General features: G+C 56.5%; 1 protein-coding gene across 3 annotated transcripts; it reads right to left on the bottom strand.

Moving 5' to 3' along the window:
* Window positions 1–8,598: 8,598 nt before the first annotated feature.
* Window positions 8,599–18,014, bottom strand: C2H15orf39 (chromosome 2 C15orf39 homolog). 3 transcript variants are annotated; one of them, XM_027923631.2, is made up of 3 exons: window positions 17,862–18,014; window positions 11,852–14,638; window positions 8,599–9,962 (listed from the first exon to the last, which is right to left on the bottom strand). In XM_027923631.2, the coding sequence occupies exons 2-3, from the start codon at window positions 14,586–14,588 to the stop codon at window positions 9,595–9,597; spliced, it is 3,105 nt and encodes a 1,034-aa protein (XP_027779432.2). In that variant the 5' UTR covers window positions 14,589–14,638; window positions 17,862–18,014; the 3' UTR covers window positions 8,599–9,594. The 3 variants fall into 3 exon arrangements, with proteins under 3 accessions (XP_027779432.2, XP_027779434.2, XP_027779437.2); XM_027923633.2 differs by having other exon boundaries at window positions 17,894–18,014; XM_027923636.2 differs by having other exon boundaries at window positions 9,874–9,962; window positions 11,802–14,638.
* Between the last annotated feature and the right edge of the window lie 482 nt (window positions 18,015–18,496).

Raw genomic sequence — 18,496 nt, 5'->3', positions numbered from 1 at the left:
CTCAGCCAGGTGAGTGCAACACACTTGTAATCCCAGCAGCTTGGGAGGGTGAAGCAGGAAGATAGTGAGTTCAAAGCCAGTCTCAGCAACCTAGGGTCTCACTGAGTTGCTTAGGACCTTTCTGTCTCTAAATAAAATACAAAATGGGGCTGGGGATGTGGCTCAGTGTTTAAGTGCCCCTGGGTTCAATCCCTGGTACTGAGAAAAAAAAAAAAAACAGGAAAGTGGACAGGGCTGGAGGTATTCATATCTTCAAGAAGCTCGACTCATGTTTTTGGGGTATAGAAAAGTTAGGAAACAGACTTCTGTTTGGTATAAAAAATTGCCTTTAATCCTAAGGAGTCTAGAGGCTGAAGCAGAAGGATTGCAAGTTCAAAGCCAGCCTCAGCACTTAGTGAGGCCCTAAGCAATTCTGTGAGACCCTGTTTCTAAATAAAATGTAAAATAGGGCTGGGGATGTGGCTCAGTGGTTAAGCACCCTGGGTTCAATCTCTGGTACCCAAAAAAAAAAAAAAAAAAGGTTGGAGTTGGGGGGATGAGGATGTAGCTCAGTGGTAGAGAACTTGCCTAGAATATGTGAAGCCCTGTGTTCAATCTCCAGGACTAAAAAAAAAAAAAAAAATTCTTTTAGTTTTAGACATGAGTTTGCAGCATCCTTATTGTGGGGAGGGAGGAGGGCTTGCAGGAAGAGGAAGTGGGGGCAGAAGACTGACTCTCAGAGCTAGGTAGCCTCAGGCTAGAGGGCTTGGGCAATGGGGCTAACATGAGGCCCACCTGCCACAAAGAATCAGAGGCATTGAGAGGTAGATCTGCCAGAGAGGACGAGGAGTCTCAGTGGCAAACCAGACTCCGAGCAGGCCGCCCAGGCTAGGGAAGTCTTGGACCAGGACTGACCTCAGCAGCCTCTTGCTGGCCAGGGACTAAGGATATGGAGGGGAAAGCAGGTTTGGTGGTCCCCTGGTGGAACATCAGGATAGGCAGAAGTTTTAACCTAGAATGTTCTAGCAACTCCTGGGCTCACCAAGACACAAAGAGGGATTTGGCTGTGGTGATACCAGGGATGGCCTTTGGATCCTGAAAGGATAGGGGAGTCAGGTGTAGCCCCACCCAAAGGCTTCCATCCCTGCATGAAAGTTAGCAGATCCTGTGAGGAGCCCAGACCATGGTCTTACCTGGTCAGAAATGGACTGTACCAAGGTACCAAAGAAGGTGGGCAGCAAGATCACAAAAGAGTTGACAGCTCCTGGTGGCAATTCCCTCTGGAGTAGGCAAGCTTCTCAAAGCCCTAAAGGGTCCCACCCCACCACCCCAAAGACCAGCCTGAGACACACATATAACCCAGGGTAGCCTCTCCAGGTGCCACAACTCCTGACTCAAGGCCCAGGCTGTCATGATGCCTAGGACATACCCATTCAGGCTCTTTGTCCTAGGAGGGAGGGTTATGTTTTCTAAAGCCACCCCCGTCACCACAGAAACCCAGGCTGGTGTTGTGAGAGGGAACAGAGTGGGGTGACAGTAGAGGGTGACAGTGAAAGGGGCCCTGGGGTTGAGGCTGGCTGAACTCAGGAAGCCAGACCCTGCCCCTCGCCAGGCTGTGGGTTCCTGACCCTCTGCAAACCAGCCTGCCCAGCTTCACACCAGGCTTTGCACGAAGCTAGAGTTTAAACACACCGGTGACCACAGTGGCTGTAGGAGGTGGCACACACCCAGGGTGAGAAGGGAGCCCATGGGGCTAGGACGGCCTCTCTGATGTGGTGCAGTGGTGCCTGTAAGACACAAGGAGGGGGGTCCACTTGGAGAAGTGGCCAGTTGGACAACCACTGCCAGAGTATGCAGCATAGGGGTGGATCTGGCTCAGGGGAAGGGGATCCCAGCTCCCCCACACAGGCAATTGAGTATCCTGGGAGCCAAATGGGGTGCTCAGGACCCCCATCCATTGCCCAGAATCAGCCTTACTTAGATCTGTATAACAACCCTGGGATGGAGCAGCCCCATTCTCCAGCTAAATAAAAAGACACACAGAAATGCATGTCTCAGTGCCGGCCCGGGCTTCAGCCCTGCTGTAATGTTGCCTCCAAGACTGCCTCTGTGCACGGAGAGCTTAGCAAGCCCCTGGGAGGTGGGTGCCTCCCCAGTGGTAGGAGGTCAAGTGTGACCCTGTCCCTTTGAGAAGCTTGCCTACTTCAGAGGAAATTGCCACCAGGAACTGTCAACCCTAACGTGATCTTTCTGCCCACCTTCTGGGCCTCACACCCCACCTGACTCCACAGCTACAGCCATGGCAGGGGTGTCCTTGGATCTGAATCTGGAAGGCAGAACTCTCCCTCCCCCTCCCCCTCCAGCACCCAGGGGTCAGCCCCATGTTTGAAGAGGCCCAGGCCTTGGGGAGCCAGACATTCCCTAGGGGCAGGAAGCCTGGAAAGCACCAGGATGTTCCCAACACTAGACTCGTAGGAAGCCTCAAATCAACACCTACAGGTCAGGGAAGGGGCTCAGCCCCCTGCTGCACCTGGGAGAGGGCAAGGCAGGCACAGGTGGGTACCCGTTTCCAATTGAGCCCAACGGGAGGGCAGGAAGCAGATCCCTTGCTTGAGCTTCCTCCTCCACTCCACATTCTCCAAGGTGGGGGGACAGCCACCTACCAGGCCATGGCCCATATGCAGGGGAACTGAGGGGAGAAATAGCAGCTGTCCCAACAGGTGCACATGACCCCTGACTTTCCCAAGACCTATGTCTATGACACAGGCCTGGTAGACAGATGTGATCCCCCTGGTGGCTCTATAAACCTCCCGCTGAGAACAGTAAAGAAATGGGTAAGATAGGCATGTTCCACTGGCAGGCAGGCCTGGGAGGGGCCAGAGCAGAGAGAAGCTTTTTGAACCCAGGCCTGCCCACAAACTTGGCAGACTGGGAAGAAGAGGGCATTGTCACTAATCGGGCAGCGTGAGGGCACTCAGGTCCATGGACTGGTTGGCCAGGGAGGTCAGCACCTGGGGAATGTCCACCCATGCCTGGCTCTGCACCTGGGCCTCTTCCTTTGAACCCCACTGGCCTGAAGTCAGGATGGAGGGAAGGAGGGCATTTATGGCCACAGAAACATGGGGCAGGGTAGCATCATGCCCAAGAGACTTCAGGGGCCAAAAGTTGAAGCAGATATGACACCAGAGACAACCCCTAGAGGGGGCATGTCCATCTACACCCAACCCTATCCTGACTCTGAGACAGCAACCCACACCCTGAGACTTGACACACAGATATTAGAGCTGGGCAGAGGAGCCTAGCTCAGCTGGAGCACCCAGCCATACTGAGTCCTAGGGAAGAATCTGCTAAGAGAATTCTGCTAAGAAGAATCTTCCAGGACAATAGGATGCACTGTGCCCCAGGGTTCCACAGGGTGGAGTCAGGAAGTGCCTGAGGGGCCTGAAAACCTCTAGTAAGAAAGGCAGCACCTTGCCCAAGAGTAGGCTGTGAACCTGGGGGAGGCCCTGGCCAGCCTTATCCACTCAGGCTGCTCCCCTGACACCGTCCCTCCTCACTGGGACTGTCCCTCCTCACTGCAGCCTGCTCAGGTACTCTGTCAGCTGGTGGGGAAGGAGAGAATGTGCTGCAGCTGGGTAAGACAGCGCTGAGGTCCCACTCTGCCCCTACCAGGGCTGACCTTGGGACAACTGCTTTCTTCATTTGGGGCCAGGGAGAGACACAGGGGAAAGGCCAGAGCTATCCATGGAGAGGACAACCTATGGACCCTGGTGTTGAGACCCCCAACTCCCTAATTCTGTTCCCAGCTCAGGTTATAGTATGACAACTTCCCAGAGCGGAGGCCATGGGAGGAGAGGGTCAGTCACCTGCTCCTTCAGGTCATTTAGCAGGTTTGGGTTGGTTTGTGTGGTCACCAAGGAGTTTATCCCAGAATTACCCTCCAAGTGTCCCAAGGAATATTCTGCAGGGCACCAAGTCAGAAGGGTGTTGGGGAAGACCCTGAACAGGACTCCCCAGGCCATCCTGGGCTAAGAGCTGAGCTCCCATCAGGGCCCAAAAGAAGCCGGCTCTGGCCCACCCAGGAAAGGCAGGATGGACCAGGGCCTCACCCTTTAGGAGGCACACTATCTGTGTCCTTGTCTAGATCCTCCTATCCCATCCAAGATAATTCTTCCAGGCTGGTGGTATAAATATGGCCATTGTAGTAACTCCATCAAAAATTCTGAAGAAGCTGAGCATGGTGGCGCATGCCTATAATCCCAGCAGCTCAGGAGGCTGAGGCTGGAGGATCATGAATTCAAAGGTAACCTCAGCAATTTAGTGAGGCACTAAGCAACTCAGCAAGACCTTGTCTCTAAATAAAATATAAAACAGGGCTGGGGGGCTGGGGATGTGGCTCAAGCGGTAGCGCGCTCACCTGGCATGCGTGCGGCCTGGGTTTGATCCTCAGCACCACATACAAACAAAGATGTTGTGTCTGCAGAAAACTAAAAAATAAATATTAAAAAAATTCTCTCTCTCTCTCACTCTCTCTTTAAAAAAAAAATAAATAAATATTAAAATTCTCTCTCTCTCTTTAAAAAAAATAAAACAGGGCTGGGGATGTGGCTTTGTGGTTACTGAATTCAATCCCTGGTACAAAATAAATAAATAAATTCTGAAGAGCCAGGCATGGTAGCGCATACCCATAATCTTAGCTAATCTAGAGGCTGAGGTAGGAGGATGGCAAATCCCAGCCTGGCCTGGTCTACTTAGCAAGACCCTGCCTCAGATTTTTAAAAAATAAAAAGATCTTGTGACTGTGGTTCAGTGGTAGAGTGCCAGCCTATCATGCACAAGGCCCTTGGTTCAATCGCCAGCACCACATGAATTCTAAGGAGAGGGGTCCTCAGGGCCTGGCAGTGGGAGATGATCCTTCGGGGAAAGATAATCACAGGATAGGTTTGAGCCGGGCTTCAGGGCAGTCAGAGGTGACTTTCTCATGGGACCTTCTAGTGAACCCAAGTGGAGTGGTGAGAAAGTTCTGGAAGATAGCAGGCACTCTTGCATCCACTACTGGAGCTGAGTGAGGCCAGATCCCTGCACCAGGAGAAGCAGGCTATCCATGTGCTGGTGCACTTTGGCTTACAGATATCCAAGCCGGTGGGCAGAATCCACCCTAGACCTCCACCCAGCTCTGCCTCCTGGCCACAGCCAGCAAGCAGAGAGAGAATTCACCCGGTGGATTCTCGAGAAGGGCCTTGAAGGCAGACAGTGAAGAGGCTGGACAGGGCTCCCACCCTGGGCTTAACAGCACCCTCGACACCTCGGGGACAAGATGACTTACCAGAAAGAAAATGCATGGATTTTGAGGAAACCAGGGTGGTGGGCAGCATGCTCCTGAACTGGGGTGAGAAGGGGGCTCTGAGGGAGGACTCTAAGCTTGGTGTCCACTGGGCATGACCACTCTGGGAAAGGATGGTCTTGACTCCGCCATTAGGAGCTGGGGCCCTAGTAGAACCTTTCTGCTTGTTTGCCCTCTCTGATGAGCAGACAGGGACCTCACATGTGTCACAAAACAAAAGGCTTCATTCAAGAGAAGACAGGCCAGGGCCAGGGTCGTGTGTGCTGAGGTGAGGGAGAGACATGGAAACGATGCTTGAGGAAAAAGGGAGGCAAGGGGTCTGCGGGTGCCTTTATCTGGGAGCTGGTGGAGACAGAAGAGATCCCTACACGGTCTTATACTCAGGAGAGGACTCTTGAGGCCCTTCCTAGCTGCCCACATTCTCCTTATTGCAAGAAGCCACAGGGACCTGGGAGCTGGGTCCCTCTAGGACAGAGGCAAGTGGCCTGGCCAGGCTGAGGGTCATCAGGAGGTGTGGAGGCAGCAGTGTTCCCAGGGAGCCACCAACCGCCTGCCAGTCTCAGCCTAGCACAGGGGTCCCTGTCAGCTGGGGAGAAGGGACAGGAGGGGCTCTGCAGGACCCTCCCTTGTCCTGCAGCCATTCTTGTCACTGGAAGCTGAGGAAAGGCTGCACTGAGCTGGGCCGGGGGTCCTCTTGGCGGGTGTCTGAAGGTAGGGGCTGGGGAAGCCAGTCAGGGAGGAGACTCTGAGAACACAGGACAATGGCCAGCAGCAAGGTCCAGTGCCTGCTGGCTGGAGCACCCAGCAGCCTCCCTCCGCTGGGGAAGCAGGCTGGGCTGGGGGTACAGCCCCATGGACTGGAAACACCCCTCCGCTCACCCCTCCAGCAGGGAAACCATGGGGTCAGAGAGGCATGGCCAGTCAGGTCAGAGTGGGCCCCTGCTCACAGTGCCCTCTACAGTGCGAGGAGACCTGGACTGTCCAGCCCGACCACCTTAGCAAACAAACCAAGGAAGGAGGTGTCTGGAGGTGACCAAGGGAACAGGGATCTCGATTAACACCCCAGACACACCCCTCCTCTCCTCCCCACAGGCACTTAACTTGAGACAGAACCTATATCGGCAGCAAAGGTGGCTGCTCCACCCTCTGCCATTTGTTCCGGGCTGGGTGCCGCGTGGCATTGAGAGGTCAGGCTTTGACCCACTGGTGCCTCACCTGAGCTCCATCTCTGTATTAGCTTCGGATGAGAGATGCACGTGCTGGCCTAGCAAGGCCACCTGAGGCAGACAGCCCAGCTGATGGCAGGCATGGGTTAGGCCCATGGGGCCCTGGCCAAGTGCAGAGCAGGTAGGGTTGAACCCCTGACCTGGTGGGCCCCTCAGCAAACCCCTGGGCCTGTTCCCATCTGTAACCCAAAGGGAGAGGAGTGTTGGTGGCACTACTCCTGAATATCCGGTCAGATCTTCTTGGGAGTTTGATTAAAACCCAGATTCCTGGGTTCCACGTAAGATCATTCTTGATGGAGTCCAGGGCTGCCTTCCCCAGGCGGTTTTCTTCTGAATCCTGGCTAAGCCCAGTCCAGTGGCCTCAGACATTTGCAGGGTAAGTAGAGGACTGGAGTGCCACGTTCAGCCAAGGCACAGGTGGGCCCTGCTTCCTCTCAGCTCTTAGCAACTGCAGGAGGCGGGGGAGTAAGGACGCAGCACTGCCTCCCCCAGACCAGAAGTCCTGGTAGGGTTCTCATCTGCCCACCTCAACTGGGGCTCCCTTAGACCAAATTCTCAGGGAAACACTAGGTCTTGCAGGCTGCAGGTTGGGGCTAGGGTGGGGTAGGACAGGGTCCCAGAACAGTGTTTTCTTGAGGAACAACCACCCCCACCCTGGCCTGTGCCATCATGGGTCCCCTGTTATGTAGCCACTGGCAAGCTGTATGACTGTTGTGTAAAGAGCACAGGTGTGCAAGAAAGAAAACAGCCAAATCCAGCTTGGGCTGAGGCAGCCCAGGACTCAGAGCAACTCCACCTGTTGCAATTCGCATTCTCCTTCACAGGAGTGGCCTCAAGTGGTCTACTCTGCACACCAGCTTCCTGTGAGCCCCATGGCCCAGACTCCTTCCCTCAGGCAATGGATGATGTAGCAATATAAACCAGGTTTCAAACTAGGTTCCCCACCCAGCTTCCAGGTCCCAAAGATCCCATTCCTCCCTCCACCCACACACTTGCCACCAGCCCCCCTCTTCTCCCAACTTGTCTTCAAAGCCTAGTTCTGGTATCTGTGTCCCAGAACACCTTGCCACCACCCCTACCCCAGGTTGGCACTGCTGTGACCAGTGTGGTGTTGTGGCTTGTCCCCTTCTCAAGCCAGGTGCTACAGTTTGGATGTAGTTCGAGTGCCCCAAGGGCTCATGCGTCAAACTTTAATCCCCTCTTCGAGGTAGAAAAAGGTGAAACTTAATATGGTGGGGGGGAGTGCCTCTGGAAGCTAATTAGGGTTAGGCCAGTCATGAGGATGCAGCCCTATGACAATCCTGATGGCTGTATGAGAAGGATCAGAAGACACACATGCTATGTCTTGCCATGGATGCCTACCACCTGAGGACTCTGCTGGCATGAAGGCCATCACCAGATGGCCCTGATTTTGGACTTCCAGAACCATGAACCAAAGTAAACCTGTTTTCCTTAAAACTTACCTAGTCTGTATATGGTTCCTATGAACAGAAAGTGGCATTCTACACCAGGCCCTATGTGGATGGTGTATGGGGGCAATGGCAGATGCCATTCCAAATCCTGGTCCAGCTTAAGGCCAGGCAGGCAGAGAGGGAAAGTGTAGTGGGGCCGTTAGAAGCACCAACAAAAGTCTAATGTGCCCTGGGGACAGGGCCTGGCCCAAGTGGAGTAGGAAAACTCCTTCAGGCTGCCACCACAGCTGCCCTGACACAGGGAGCAGAGCCCAGCAAAGGTTGGGTGTCTGGAGGAAGGCCAGTGACCCCCTCACCCGCATGGGAGGGATGACAGATCTCAGTCCTGGGAGACAGGGCACTTGGGAGTATCTCCTGCTGCCAGGGCTCTCAGTACTGTCAGGAGGAAGGGCTTTTCCCAAGTGGGGAAGTGGCTGGCCAGTGGGTGTGTGAGAAGGGCTCCGGTGGCCAGAGTTGGCGGGTACCATAGTGCCTGAAGTCCTTGGTGCCTTCTGGGAGCAGGGAGGGCAGCCTGTGAGTGGCCCACAGTGACTCAACAGCAAACCCACAACCCCTCAAACACCGAGTCAGGTCCCAGTTTCAAAACAACTCAAATGCTTTAATTGCCTGCCCCAGGGTCCACAGGCTTATCACAAACTCTTAAATAAGGCCAAGGGCCCCAGCTCCCCAGCCTCCAGCTCAATTCAGCACTTTGCAGGGAGGTGGCCCACAGCAAGCCTGGCTAATAAGGCTCTGGCTTGGGAAGTACCAGGGTCCCCAGTCCAGAAATTCAGAGACTTCCTAGGACGGAGCTGCCACTCAGCCTGTCTGCTTTAAGTCCCTGAGTCCCTGTAGCTGCTTGGCTTCCAGAAAACACAACTTTCCTGGGTCAACGCCTGGTGTGGGTAAAAGCAGCTCAGGAAGTCACCGGACAGGCTGACAATGCAGGACAGGCCTGGGGCTTCCCTGGGGCAGGAGCAGCAGACCTGCAAGGACACCAGTCCCAGGCTGTTATTGCTGCACCAGCAGCAGGGACCAGGGAAAGTGTGTCAAGCCATATACACTGTACAATGTACCACTCTAAGATAACCAAGTCCTAAGACACATAAAGACCATCTAACAGGAGGTTCTGCTGCCTCAGCTTCCTATTCCAGGCCCGGGCTGAGGTCCTAGACCTGTCTCAGGCAGGGAGCAGAGACCATCTGGCAACGGGTGTGTCAGGCATCTCCCCACAACAACCCTGTGAGGTAGGCCGTGTTGTCCTACGTTACAATGGGGAACGAGGGTTCAAGAGAGGCGAAGGGTCTGCCCAGGTCACGCAGCAAGGAACAGCAGCCAGCATTCGGACCAGGTCTGTTGGGCTCCAGAGCCCACATGCTTTCTCCAAAGAACAGGAAGTAGTCTTTTCCAATGAAGACCCTCACGTTAAAAAGCTGAGGGGCTCTCAGTCAGTCCAGCCTCGCAGGCCCCAGGGTGAGAGCTAAAGATACTCCAAGGGAGTGGCCATACCCCAGCATGGACTCCTGGCCCTGGGCAGCAGAAGCAGAGGCTGATCCTAGACATTTGGCTGTCTCAACAGCACCCGCAACCAACTTTACAGGTGATGGCTCTGGCTGCCCAGTAGCTGTGGGCAGGGTGGGGGCCGGTCAGGTCCTGAGGCCTTGTGGCCCCACGTGGGCAATGCTAGGCCATTGAGCCAGGCAGTTTCCAGAAGGCTTCGGAAGCGGGCCTTCAGCGTGGGGCCAGGTGGGCCAGTGCTGTTGGCAGGAGTAGGTGAGGGACCACATGACCCAACCCCAGCAGTTGCCTCTGCTTTCTCCAGGCCAGGGGTTGGTGGCTTCCGCCCTGGTTTCCTGACCTTGGGGGCTGGTGACTTCCGAGCCTGGGCTATACTCTCTGGCTCATCTCTGGCCACAGTGGGTTCTGAGGTGGGAATAGCTCCAGCCTCAGTGTCAAAGTCACCTGGAAAATGAGCACATAGTCAGGCTACAGATCCTGCACCCTCAGGTCCCATCTCGTGGTCTTCAAAGCCATCCAGAACAGTGGTTCTTCCCCAAGCCAGGATGGCACCAAAAGGACCACAACCATCATAATCTTTCCCTGCATGTACCTGCTGGCTGGCCCATCCAAGCTGAAAAGGTGTACTCCTCCCCAAGGGACTCCAGAACTCTGATGAGAAAGCACTGCTCAGGAGAGGCTGTTTGGGAGCAAGGATGAGAGGAAAGGAGCCCAGCAGGTCAGGAACCACTCTGGCCATGTGGGAAAAGTGAGGCACAGGAAGCGAGTACTGTGCCATATGTAAGAAGCCATCATCTTTCTGCCATAGCACCTCCAAAGTCAGAACAAGAGCTTTGGAGCAAGATCCCACACAGAGGCTGCCCCAAAGCAATGCCTGAAGGGAGGTGGGTGGAGGAGTTGAGCAGGGGACAAAAGGGGTCCCTAACCAAGAATACACCTATTGGGTGCCAGAAGGAGCACAGGAACCCAAAAGAAATGAAGACAGGAAAAATTCTCTAGGGGCACCCACAATGGGTAACTCCTCTAAGGACAGTGGAGGACCCATAGCTCAGCAATCAAGTGGGGACAATCTAGCCAGGGGCAAGAGCTGGGCCCTGGTCACTTCTTTGCCAGGCCCAATTCTTGTAGGCTGGAGTCACAGCAGGAGGGAATGTGGCCCCAGTCATTTCCATGTCAGCCCAGGAAGAGACTTGACCCTCTCTGGGTCCCAGACAGGTCCAGGGGAGGGAGAGGACAGGCCAAGAGGCTGTGTAGCTCTTGGCACTACCCACACTCTAGCCCACTCTTCCTGAGACAGGACAGACACACTTGCATTTCTTTCCACTCCACTGAGACCTCTGTCCCCACTTTTAAGTGTTTAGGCACAAGGAATGCTGATCAGCGCAACCCCAGCTCTACCTCTGCACTCAGGCCTCCACCCAGATACGGGGACTCAGCCAGGTCGGGAGGAAACCAGGAACAGGATCTTCAGAGAGAAGCCTGGAGAAGAGGCTGGGGGCAGGAACAGGGGGTCAGCAGGGAGAAAACACTGAGTGGGCAGGAGGCCTCGAGGTCAGGTGCACTGATACAGAAGAGGAAAGGACATTCTTGCTCAATCCTGGCTGAAACGTGAGTGTACACACCACACAATGCTGCAGCAGCACATGGTCCTCTGGGACATAAGGAATGCAAGCAGAACAACGGGCGCAAGGCCTCATTCACCCAGTGGGGGAAGCAAACCACAAAAGGTGCCGATTTGTGGAAACACTGCTGTGCACATCAGTGCTGAGAGGCCCAAGGATGGACCCATTCAAAGGCAAGAGCATTTGAGTGGGACCTCATCAAGTGTGAGCATGGAGAGCAGAGTGCCCTCCCCTCCCCCAAGATGAGGAAGACAGGAAAGTAGGCTGAAAGGACAGTTCAGGAGGGTGTTTACGGTTAGGATGAATTCAGAGCAGGAGACACCCAGCTGCCAATTCCAGCAGGCAGTGGGTTGAGATGAGAACTCAGAAGAGGGACGGCTGGGATGTACAGAGACATGGGGAGAAGTGACCACAAGTAGGAAACAGTGCCTGGCCAGAGCCTCAGGACACCAAAGGGGCCTACACCAAAGATGTAGATGGCATAAGCACAGGAGGAGGGAGGCTCCAGGAAGAGGTAGCACCAAGGAGGACCAAAGTTTCCAGGGAAAAGAGCACTCAGTGACACCTGGAGGGCGAAGAGAGGGGTCCCTAGAGCCCACCCTGGAACCGGGAACCACTCAGCCATCTGCTGTGACCCCCCACACTCACACAGTGCACACACCTGTCACTCGCTCACAGCTCTGGTGGCTACTGGGGCTGCCCCATGCTCACCCAGCTGGCGGCGCACGCAGTCTCGCCACTGTAGGCCCAGCAGATCAGGGTAGATGTCAGGCAGCTGGCGCAGCGCCAGCAACTTCAGCATGCGTGAGGTGCAGCCATGCAGGGCACGCTCCCGCAGCGCACGCTCCTCTGACAGTGTAGTGGGCCGCAGCTCCACACGGTGCTCCTGCAGCACATGGTCCACAGAGGCAGGGGGCAGCCGTGGGAAGAGCCGCTCCTTCACCAGGTGGATGGGCACGAAGATGGCACCTGCTCGCACTACGTGGGGAAAGGGGCACTGTTGCGTGCATACAAACCTCTGCAGCTGGGACAGCAGCTTGCTGAGCAGTCCCTGCACTCCCTGGCAGTCCTGCCATGCAGCCCGGCCCCACGGTCCGGCCATCTCAAGCCACTCCCGCAGCTTCTCTGGTGGGGAGTGGGCCACAGAGCCTGAGATGGCATCACACAGGGATGCATGCAGCCCTGTAAAGCGCTGCTCTGGGGTGTCTTCTGGGGCTACAGTAGGAGCTGGAGCTGGAGCTAGAGCAGGAGCAGGAGCTGGGGCAGGAGCAGGGGCAGGGGCAGGGGCAGGGGCAGGGGCTGGGGCAGGGGCTGGGGCAGGGGCTAGAGTCGAGGCTGGGGCCGCCACAGCTATGGCTGGAGGGCTAGGCAGGGCCAGGTTGAAGCATGCCACTGGCAAGGGCTGAGTGAGAATCTGCAGTCCCATGGGTACAGATGGTGGGGTGAGTGCAGGCTGTACAGAGGCAGGAGCTGAGGTGGGTGTGGCTGGGTCTGAAGCTGCAGGTAACGGTGATGGACGGAGAATCTTGAATTTTCGGAACATGAAGGCCACAGAGCTGTGAAAGTTGGTCCTTGGTGTGGCCTCTGTGGCCACTGGCAACCCAGGTGCTTCTGTGACCATCTTTTTCAGCCCTGACAGATCTGAACCTATGTTCCCTGTGTCTGGCGTGTCTGCGGTTGCAGTGGGCTTGGTTTGCACTGTAGGACCAGGGACTTGGATGGGAGCAGCCTCTGCTGTGGGCTTCTTCACACTCAAGTCCAAGGCCACCTCCTCCCGAAGCGAGCAGCAAGGCTCTGAGGATCCCTCCTGGGTAGTTAAAGTCCCCCTGCAGTCTTTGTCTTGGCTTTCACTGGTAGCTGGGGCTGAATCTGGCTCAGCTGTGGCCTCTGGCGTCTGCACATCAAGATAGTCACGGTAGGGGGCCAGGCTGAAGACATTGTCGATGACAGGCATTGGTGGAGAGCCAGGCGGTCTAGCACCCTCCTTCTGTGGGACAGACTGGTGCTCTTGGGCACAGGGGTGCAATGCTGGTGAGGTGCGGGGCACTGGACTATCTCGGATGACAATGGGAGCTCCAGAGTGTTCGCTGAGCGGGGTCTGGAGCTGCTCTTTCCTGCAGCTGGGCAGCCATGTCCTTTCTTCGGTTTCCTGTGCTGGCTTTTCAGCAGGCCTTGTAGGCTCAGAGCATGGCTGACTGGCTGGCAAAGGCTGGCATGCCCGCTGGAAGGCACTGGGCTGTGGCACAGACTGCACACTGTTCTGGGAAGGTGGTATCCCTCCAAGCCCAGGGGATGCCCCATAGAGAGACAGGTCATCCCGGGCATAAGGAAACCCCAGAGACTGCGGGGCAAAGTCCAGTGGGCACCGTGGAGCAAGAGGAGGCTCCAGCTTGAGGCCTGGTGAGGGTGCCGGGAGTGGGGCAGAGGGGTAGGAATAAGTGTCCAGTCCCACTGGGGGTATGTATGGAGTCTGGGCTGCCTGCTGCCTCAGGTAGGGGCTGCCCAGCCCACCAACCTGGTATCCAGTCCCCTTATGGACTCCCAGAGGCTGCAGTGGGATCACAGAGCTGTAGCTGCCCTGCTTCTCCGGGTGACGACAAGCTGGGGGGCAAGGCAGGGCCTGTGGAGGGGGAGGGAGTGGGTAGTGGGTAGGCAATACCTCCTGGCACGGTGGCCCCAGGGGCTGAGCCAGCTGTGTCCAAGGACTTGAAGGCCCCTCTACCATTGCTTGTTTGGAGTCCCCAGAGTAAGGACCTGTGTACTTAGAGGCCAGAAAGCCTGTGCTGTGGATGGTCCGATACTTTTCCAGGAACGCCTGGCATGAGGAGAAACTAACTGAGGGGTCTTTGCCAGATCCCCCAGCTGGCACTCCACGTAAAAAGGTGCTGTCCAGGGCCTGGCCCTTCCCAGGAGCTGGGCCCAGAGAACAGGGTGGGTCAGCAGAGGACAACAGGGGCCCAGTCACCAGGGTCCAGTCAACATCCAGTGGCCTCTTAGCTGGCCCCTCCCCCAGGCAAGTTGAGAGCCCATAACACAGGGGGCTGCGGTAGACGGGTTTGGGTGCAGCCAGCGGTGGGCCTGGGTATGTGTGAGACTGGGGGTTGAACGGCAGGAGCTCAACAGGGCTGGAGTCCTGCATCTTCTCAGAACCTTCCGCTGGTGGGCGGTACAGCAGGCAGTTGGTAAACAGGCTGTCTGGCCGAAGTGGAGGTCCTGCTACGCTTGTGGAGTACAAGGGTGAGTATGGGGTCCAGGAAGCCAACCGCTCAGATCCTGCCTTGGAAGTGCCCCCCATGGGACAGGAGAAGTAAGTGCCCTTGTAGTTGCAGGGGTCCTGGTTACCAGCAGAGGGGGACAGGCTATGTCCAGGCCCTGAGTCTGCTTCCAGGCGGGGCAGTTTGCCATATATCACAGGCCCCAGAGTCCCCAGTGGGCGCTTCTCCGCCATCACTGTGAAGGTGTCAAGCCCTCCGGGGCCGCTGCTACTGAACAGCTGACCTGGGAGAAAGAGGGAAGGAGGCAGGGCAGTTAGAAGTGCAGGTTGCCAGTCAGCAGTATAGAAGCCATGCTCCCTGGCTCACTGCCACCTAAGAGCCTGGCACTCAACAGACACTCAGTTAAGACTGAATGCATGAATCATGAATGCAGACATCTCTATTTTTTTTTTTTAAGCTACAAAATCCTTTGTTGAACAAATTCTTGTCCAATCTCCCTGCACATAACCCTTGCCCCAATCCAGGAGTCCTTTCTGTTCAGATTTCTTCCAAGTGACTCCCAAGACCCCTTCCTTGGGGTTCCAGATTTTAGGGCAGTTTTGAGGATCACTTGCCTTGGCTTATACCCACCAAAATAGATGGAGACCCATCCATCCCAAAGTCACTGATGAAGGAGATGGAACAAGCAGCAAAGCTCCTGCCTGTCATTCCCACTATTCCAAGATGCCACAGTGATCTCAAAAGACACCCCTGTATGAAAGACATGGGATCTGGGCATTGTTTTCAAATTTTGTTTCTTGTGACACTCCATTGATCTTTCAGCCTTACCAAAAACAGCAGATCCAGGTCTCAAACCCAAGTCCCTAGGGCCACAGCCAATGCTGTTACTAGGCTTGGGGTCTGGAAGGCAGTCCCCCAGAAGAGGTGGCTGGGGTGTCTACATCTATACAAGCCACTCCCCCTCAGTGAAAGTCAAGGCTGTCCACCAGATGGTGCTGTGGTGTCAGCGGGAAGATCCCAGCAGAGGGGGAAAAGGGCCTGTGTCCCCACCCAGCCCTCAAGCTGTGGGTGGCTACTCCAAGGCATATGGGGTCACGTGGGGTGTGTGGGTGTGTGTATGTGTCTCTCTCTCTCTCTCTCTTTCATCCCCTCTCCAGGAAGAGAGGTCCCAAGGGCCTAGAGTGGTAGCTGGCAACTACTTCCACTGTACTGATAGAAAAAATAAGTGCTAGAGAAAGACCGAGGCCCTGAAGCAAGGCCAAGCAAGGATGGGAACCCAGACCCTGAGAGGTCAAGGGTAGAGAATCCTCAGCGCAGCAGGCATTTAATGACTCATGAAGGTCTCCATCTGAGACCTGTCTGCTGCACCCTGACCAGCCTCTATCTCCCGCAGTAAGCACCCCATTCCCTGAAACCCTCAATAGGTTAGAAAGGATGAATCAGTTCTATCTTGCTATGATTAGACCACCAACTAAGTGTCCCAGGTTTCTGTCACCAGCAAGCAAAGACCAGTCCTCTCTTCTCTTATGGCAGGGGTCCAATGTCAGCCAGCCAGAAGCTCAGTGTTAGACTAGGAAGGGGTCAAGAAAAGACAAGGCAATGCCCACTCCACTCCTAGCTTCCTACAACAAAGAAGCCAGGCAGGCCTCTCAGAAAGAGTTGATTCATTGGGCCAGAATCCAACCCCCCAGGGAGTTTAGAGAAGCTGGAACAGGATATCAGAACTCAGGCCACAGAACCACTAATGGTATCCTATGTCAAGGACCTGTATCCTAGGGGAAAAGTCCCCATCAACTCCACAGAAATGATGCAAGAAGAGGTTGTACGTTTTGGGGGTGCTGAGCTCCCCCTCTGCCCTTGGGGAACTCTGATTAATTAGATGCTGGCTCTGGTCTCACCTCCCCCACATACTCCTTGGAGCCTGCTCTATATCCACCCTCAGCCACTGGGGTCTTTTTCTCCTGGGCTCAGTCCAACCCATGCCCTTTGCCCTGGAGACTTTCTGAGACCCCTCTGGACCCAGTCAATAGACACAAGGCCATCTGGGACCTTCAGAGTCTTGTGGGAGGAGAGGAGGCTCCAATGAGCCAGCAGAGAACTCTAATAAGAGGCATAGAGGTGGCCTTATCTTCTACCAGCAGATGGAGGACCCAATGTACACTCCCTCTAAGAAAGGGCCTTCCCTTTCAGACAAAATGTAGATGTCTCCTTCCTTGACATACAAAATGAGGTCACAAGCAGACACTTAGAGAGGGCTGGCCCCCAGGGAACAGGGTCCCATTACTCTTGGTGGGGGAGGGAAGTTCTATTGGTCCTTCGAGCTGAGCTTCAACCTCGGCCAGGACCCCAAGCAGGATCCTGAAGAGTCTGCCACCCCTGTACTCCCAGTCCTCTAAAGTTCTATGACCCCATTCCCCTTCCACCTCCTAAGGGCCTCATGATGAAATAGGTGATTCCAGCCCAGTTGAAGGCAGCATCTGGACTCTTGGGAGGGCTGAACCACCCCACATGTACTCTCACACCTCCCACCTACCTCACCTGTGGCTCTGGGCTCTCCAGACACTACAGCCCAACCTGGGGCAGCCCACAGTATCCAGCATGGGTGGAAGGGAAGCAAAATCGGATCTATTCTCCTCCCCCACTACGGGCCCCGCCCATAATCTTGGTGCCTGGGGCCCACAGTCGACTTCGCTTTGGGGCTCTGCTGCGGCAACCGACCCCACGGCCTTCCGGGTCTTCAAAAGCCCCTCCCGGCTGCGCTGGGGCACACGTGCACCCCAGCAGGATGACATATTGGCCGTCGCCACGCATGCAAAGCCGTGCCTGCACGTACGTGCATGGCCCACATCTGCACACATGCCCCTCTATAACTAAGCTCTCTCCCTCGTTCGGGCACCGGACACACGTGAGCACGCCGGCAGGCTGGCGTACAGAGCCCCACGGACCGACGGCCACAGACTGGGGAGGTCCCAGGGTAGGGGGCTGTCGGGCCGCACAGTCCGGGCAGTCACCGCCTCGGGGCCATCCTGCCAGCCTGGGCTGCGGCCAGATGGTGAGTCAAGCGGTGGCGAGGAAACCGCAGGGCCGCCCCATCCCAGCAGGGCGCGTCCAGGGCCCCGCGGCGTCTCGGCGTCCTCCGTCCCCTGGCCCCAGCCGCCCCCACCGCCCCCTCAAACTCGCCCGGGCAATCCACGTGAGCCGGGCCCGGGAGGCCCGAGCGCTGGCCTGAGCTCTCTCTCGCCAGCCCGGTGCCGGGGTCCCGCCGGAGCCCCAGAGCGCTACCAGGCCTCGGGAACCTCGAAGTCCGAGGAAAGTGGGGGCAGTGGCACAAGCCTAGCCCGAGAGCCCTCCCGCCGGAAGCCGCAGCACCTTGGCCCCGGCCACGCGCGCACCATCCCCGGGCCGACCGGTAGGGGCGCCCTGGGGCAGGGCCACCCACCCCCTCTCCACGCGCCGCCCGCAAACTCGGCCCAAGTTTCGGCGCCCGCCGAGCGGGCGAGCTCTACCTGCAGGACGCCAGGCTTCCCGCTGCCGCTACCTGAGGTTGCAGCCGCATCCTCCAGGACCGCCTACACAGCAGGTCCTTGTCCCGCCCGGCCCTGCGCGGGAAGTCACTGAGCCAAGCCCAGAGCCACCCTCCGCGCTGCCGTTCGCGCCGCCGCCGGGCGCCGTCTGCGGTCCCGGGCGGGGCGGACTGGGGGCGGAGCGGGGGCGGGGCGGCCCGCGGGGTGGGGGCAGAGCCCGGCCGCGCCTCTGGGAGCTCGAGCTCCCTAGGGCCCACGAGAGGGTTTGCGGGGGGCCAACTCTCTGGCGACTCGCCGCGGGCGCTGTGCACTGTCTGTACCCGCAGCGCTCCGCGAACCACATTGCCTGGCGGGCCGGTCACCTGCGCTGGTTAAGTCATTCCGTTGGATCATTCATTCGTTGGCCCTTCTTTCCTTCCGCTCTTCCTTCGTACTGGGGATTGAATCCAGGGAGCTCTACATCCCCAACTTTTTTATTTTTAATTTTGAGATAGAGTCTCGAAAAGTTGTCAAGACTGATCAGCCTCCTACAGACAGGCATCACCGCGCCTGGCCATTCATTGCCACTTTCTAGCTATGTGACCTTGCGCCTGCCAGTTGACCTCATTGAGCTTCAG

The sequence above is a fragment of the Marmota flaviventris genome, chromosome 2 (genome assembly GCF_047511675.1).
Source record: "Marmota flaviventris isolate mMarFla1 chromosome 2, mMarFla1.hap1, whole genome shotgun sequence".
Taxonomy (NCBI): Eukaryota; Metazoa; Chordata; class Mammalia; order Rodentia; family Sciuridae; genus Marmota; species Marmota flaviventris.
The sequence above is the reverse complement of the archived record's forward strand: the minus strand, read 5'-3'. Positions and strand labels throughout refer to the sequence as shown.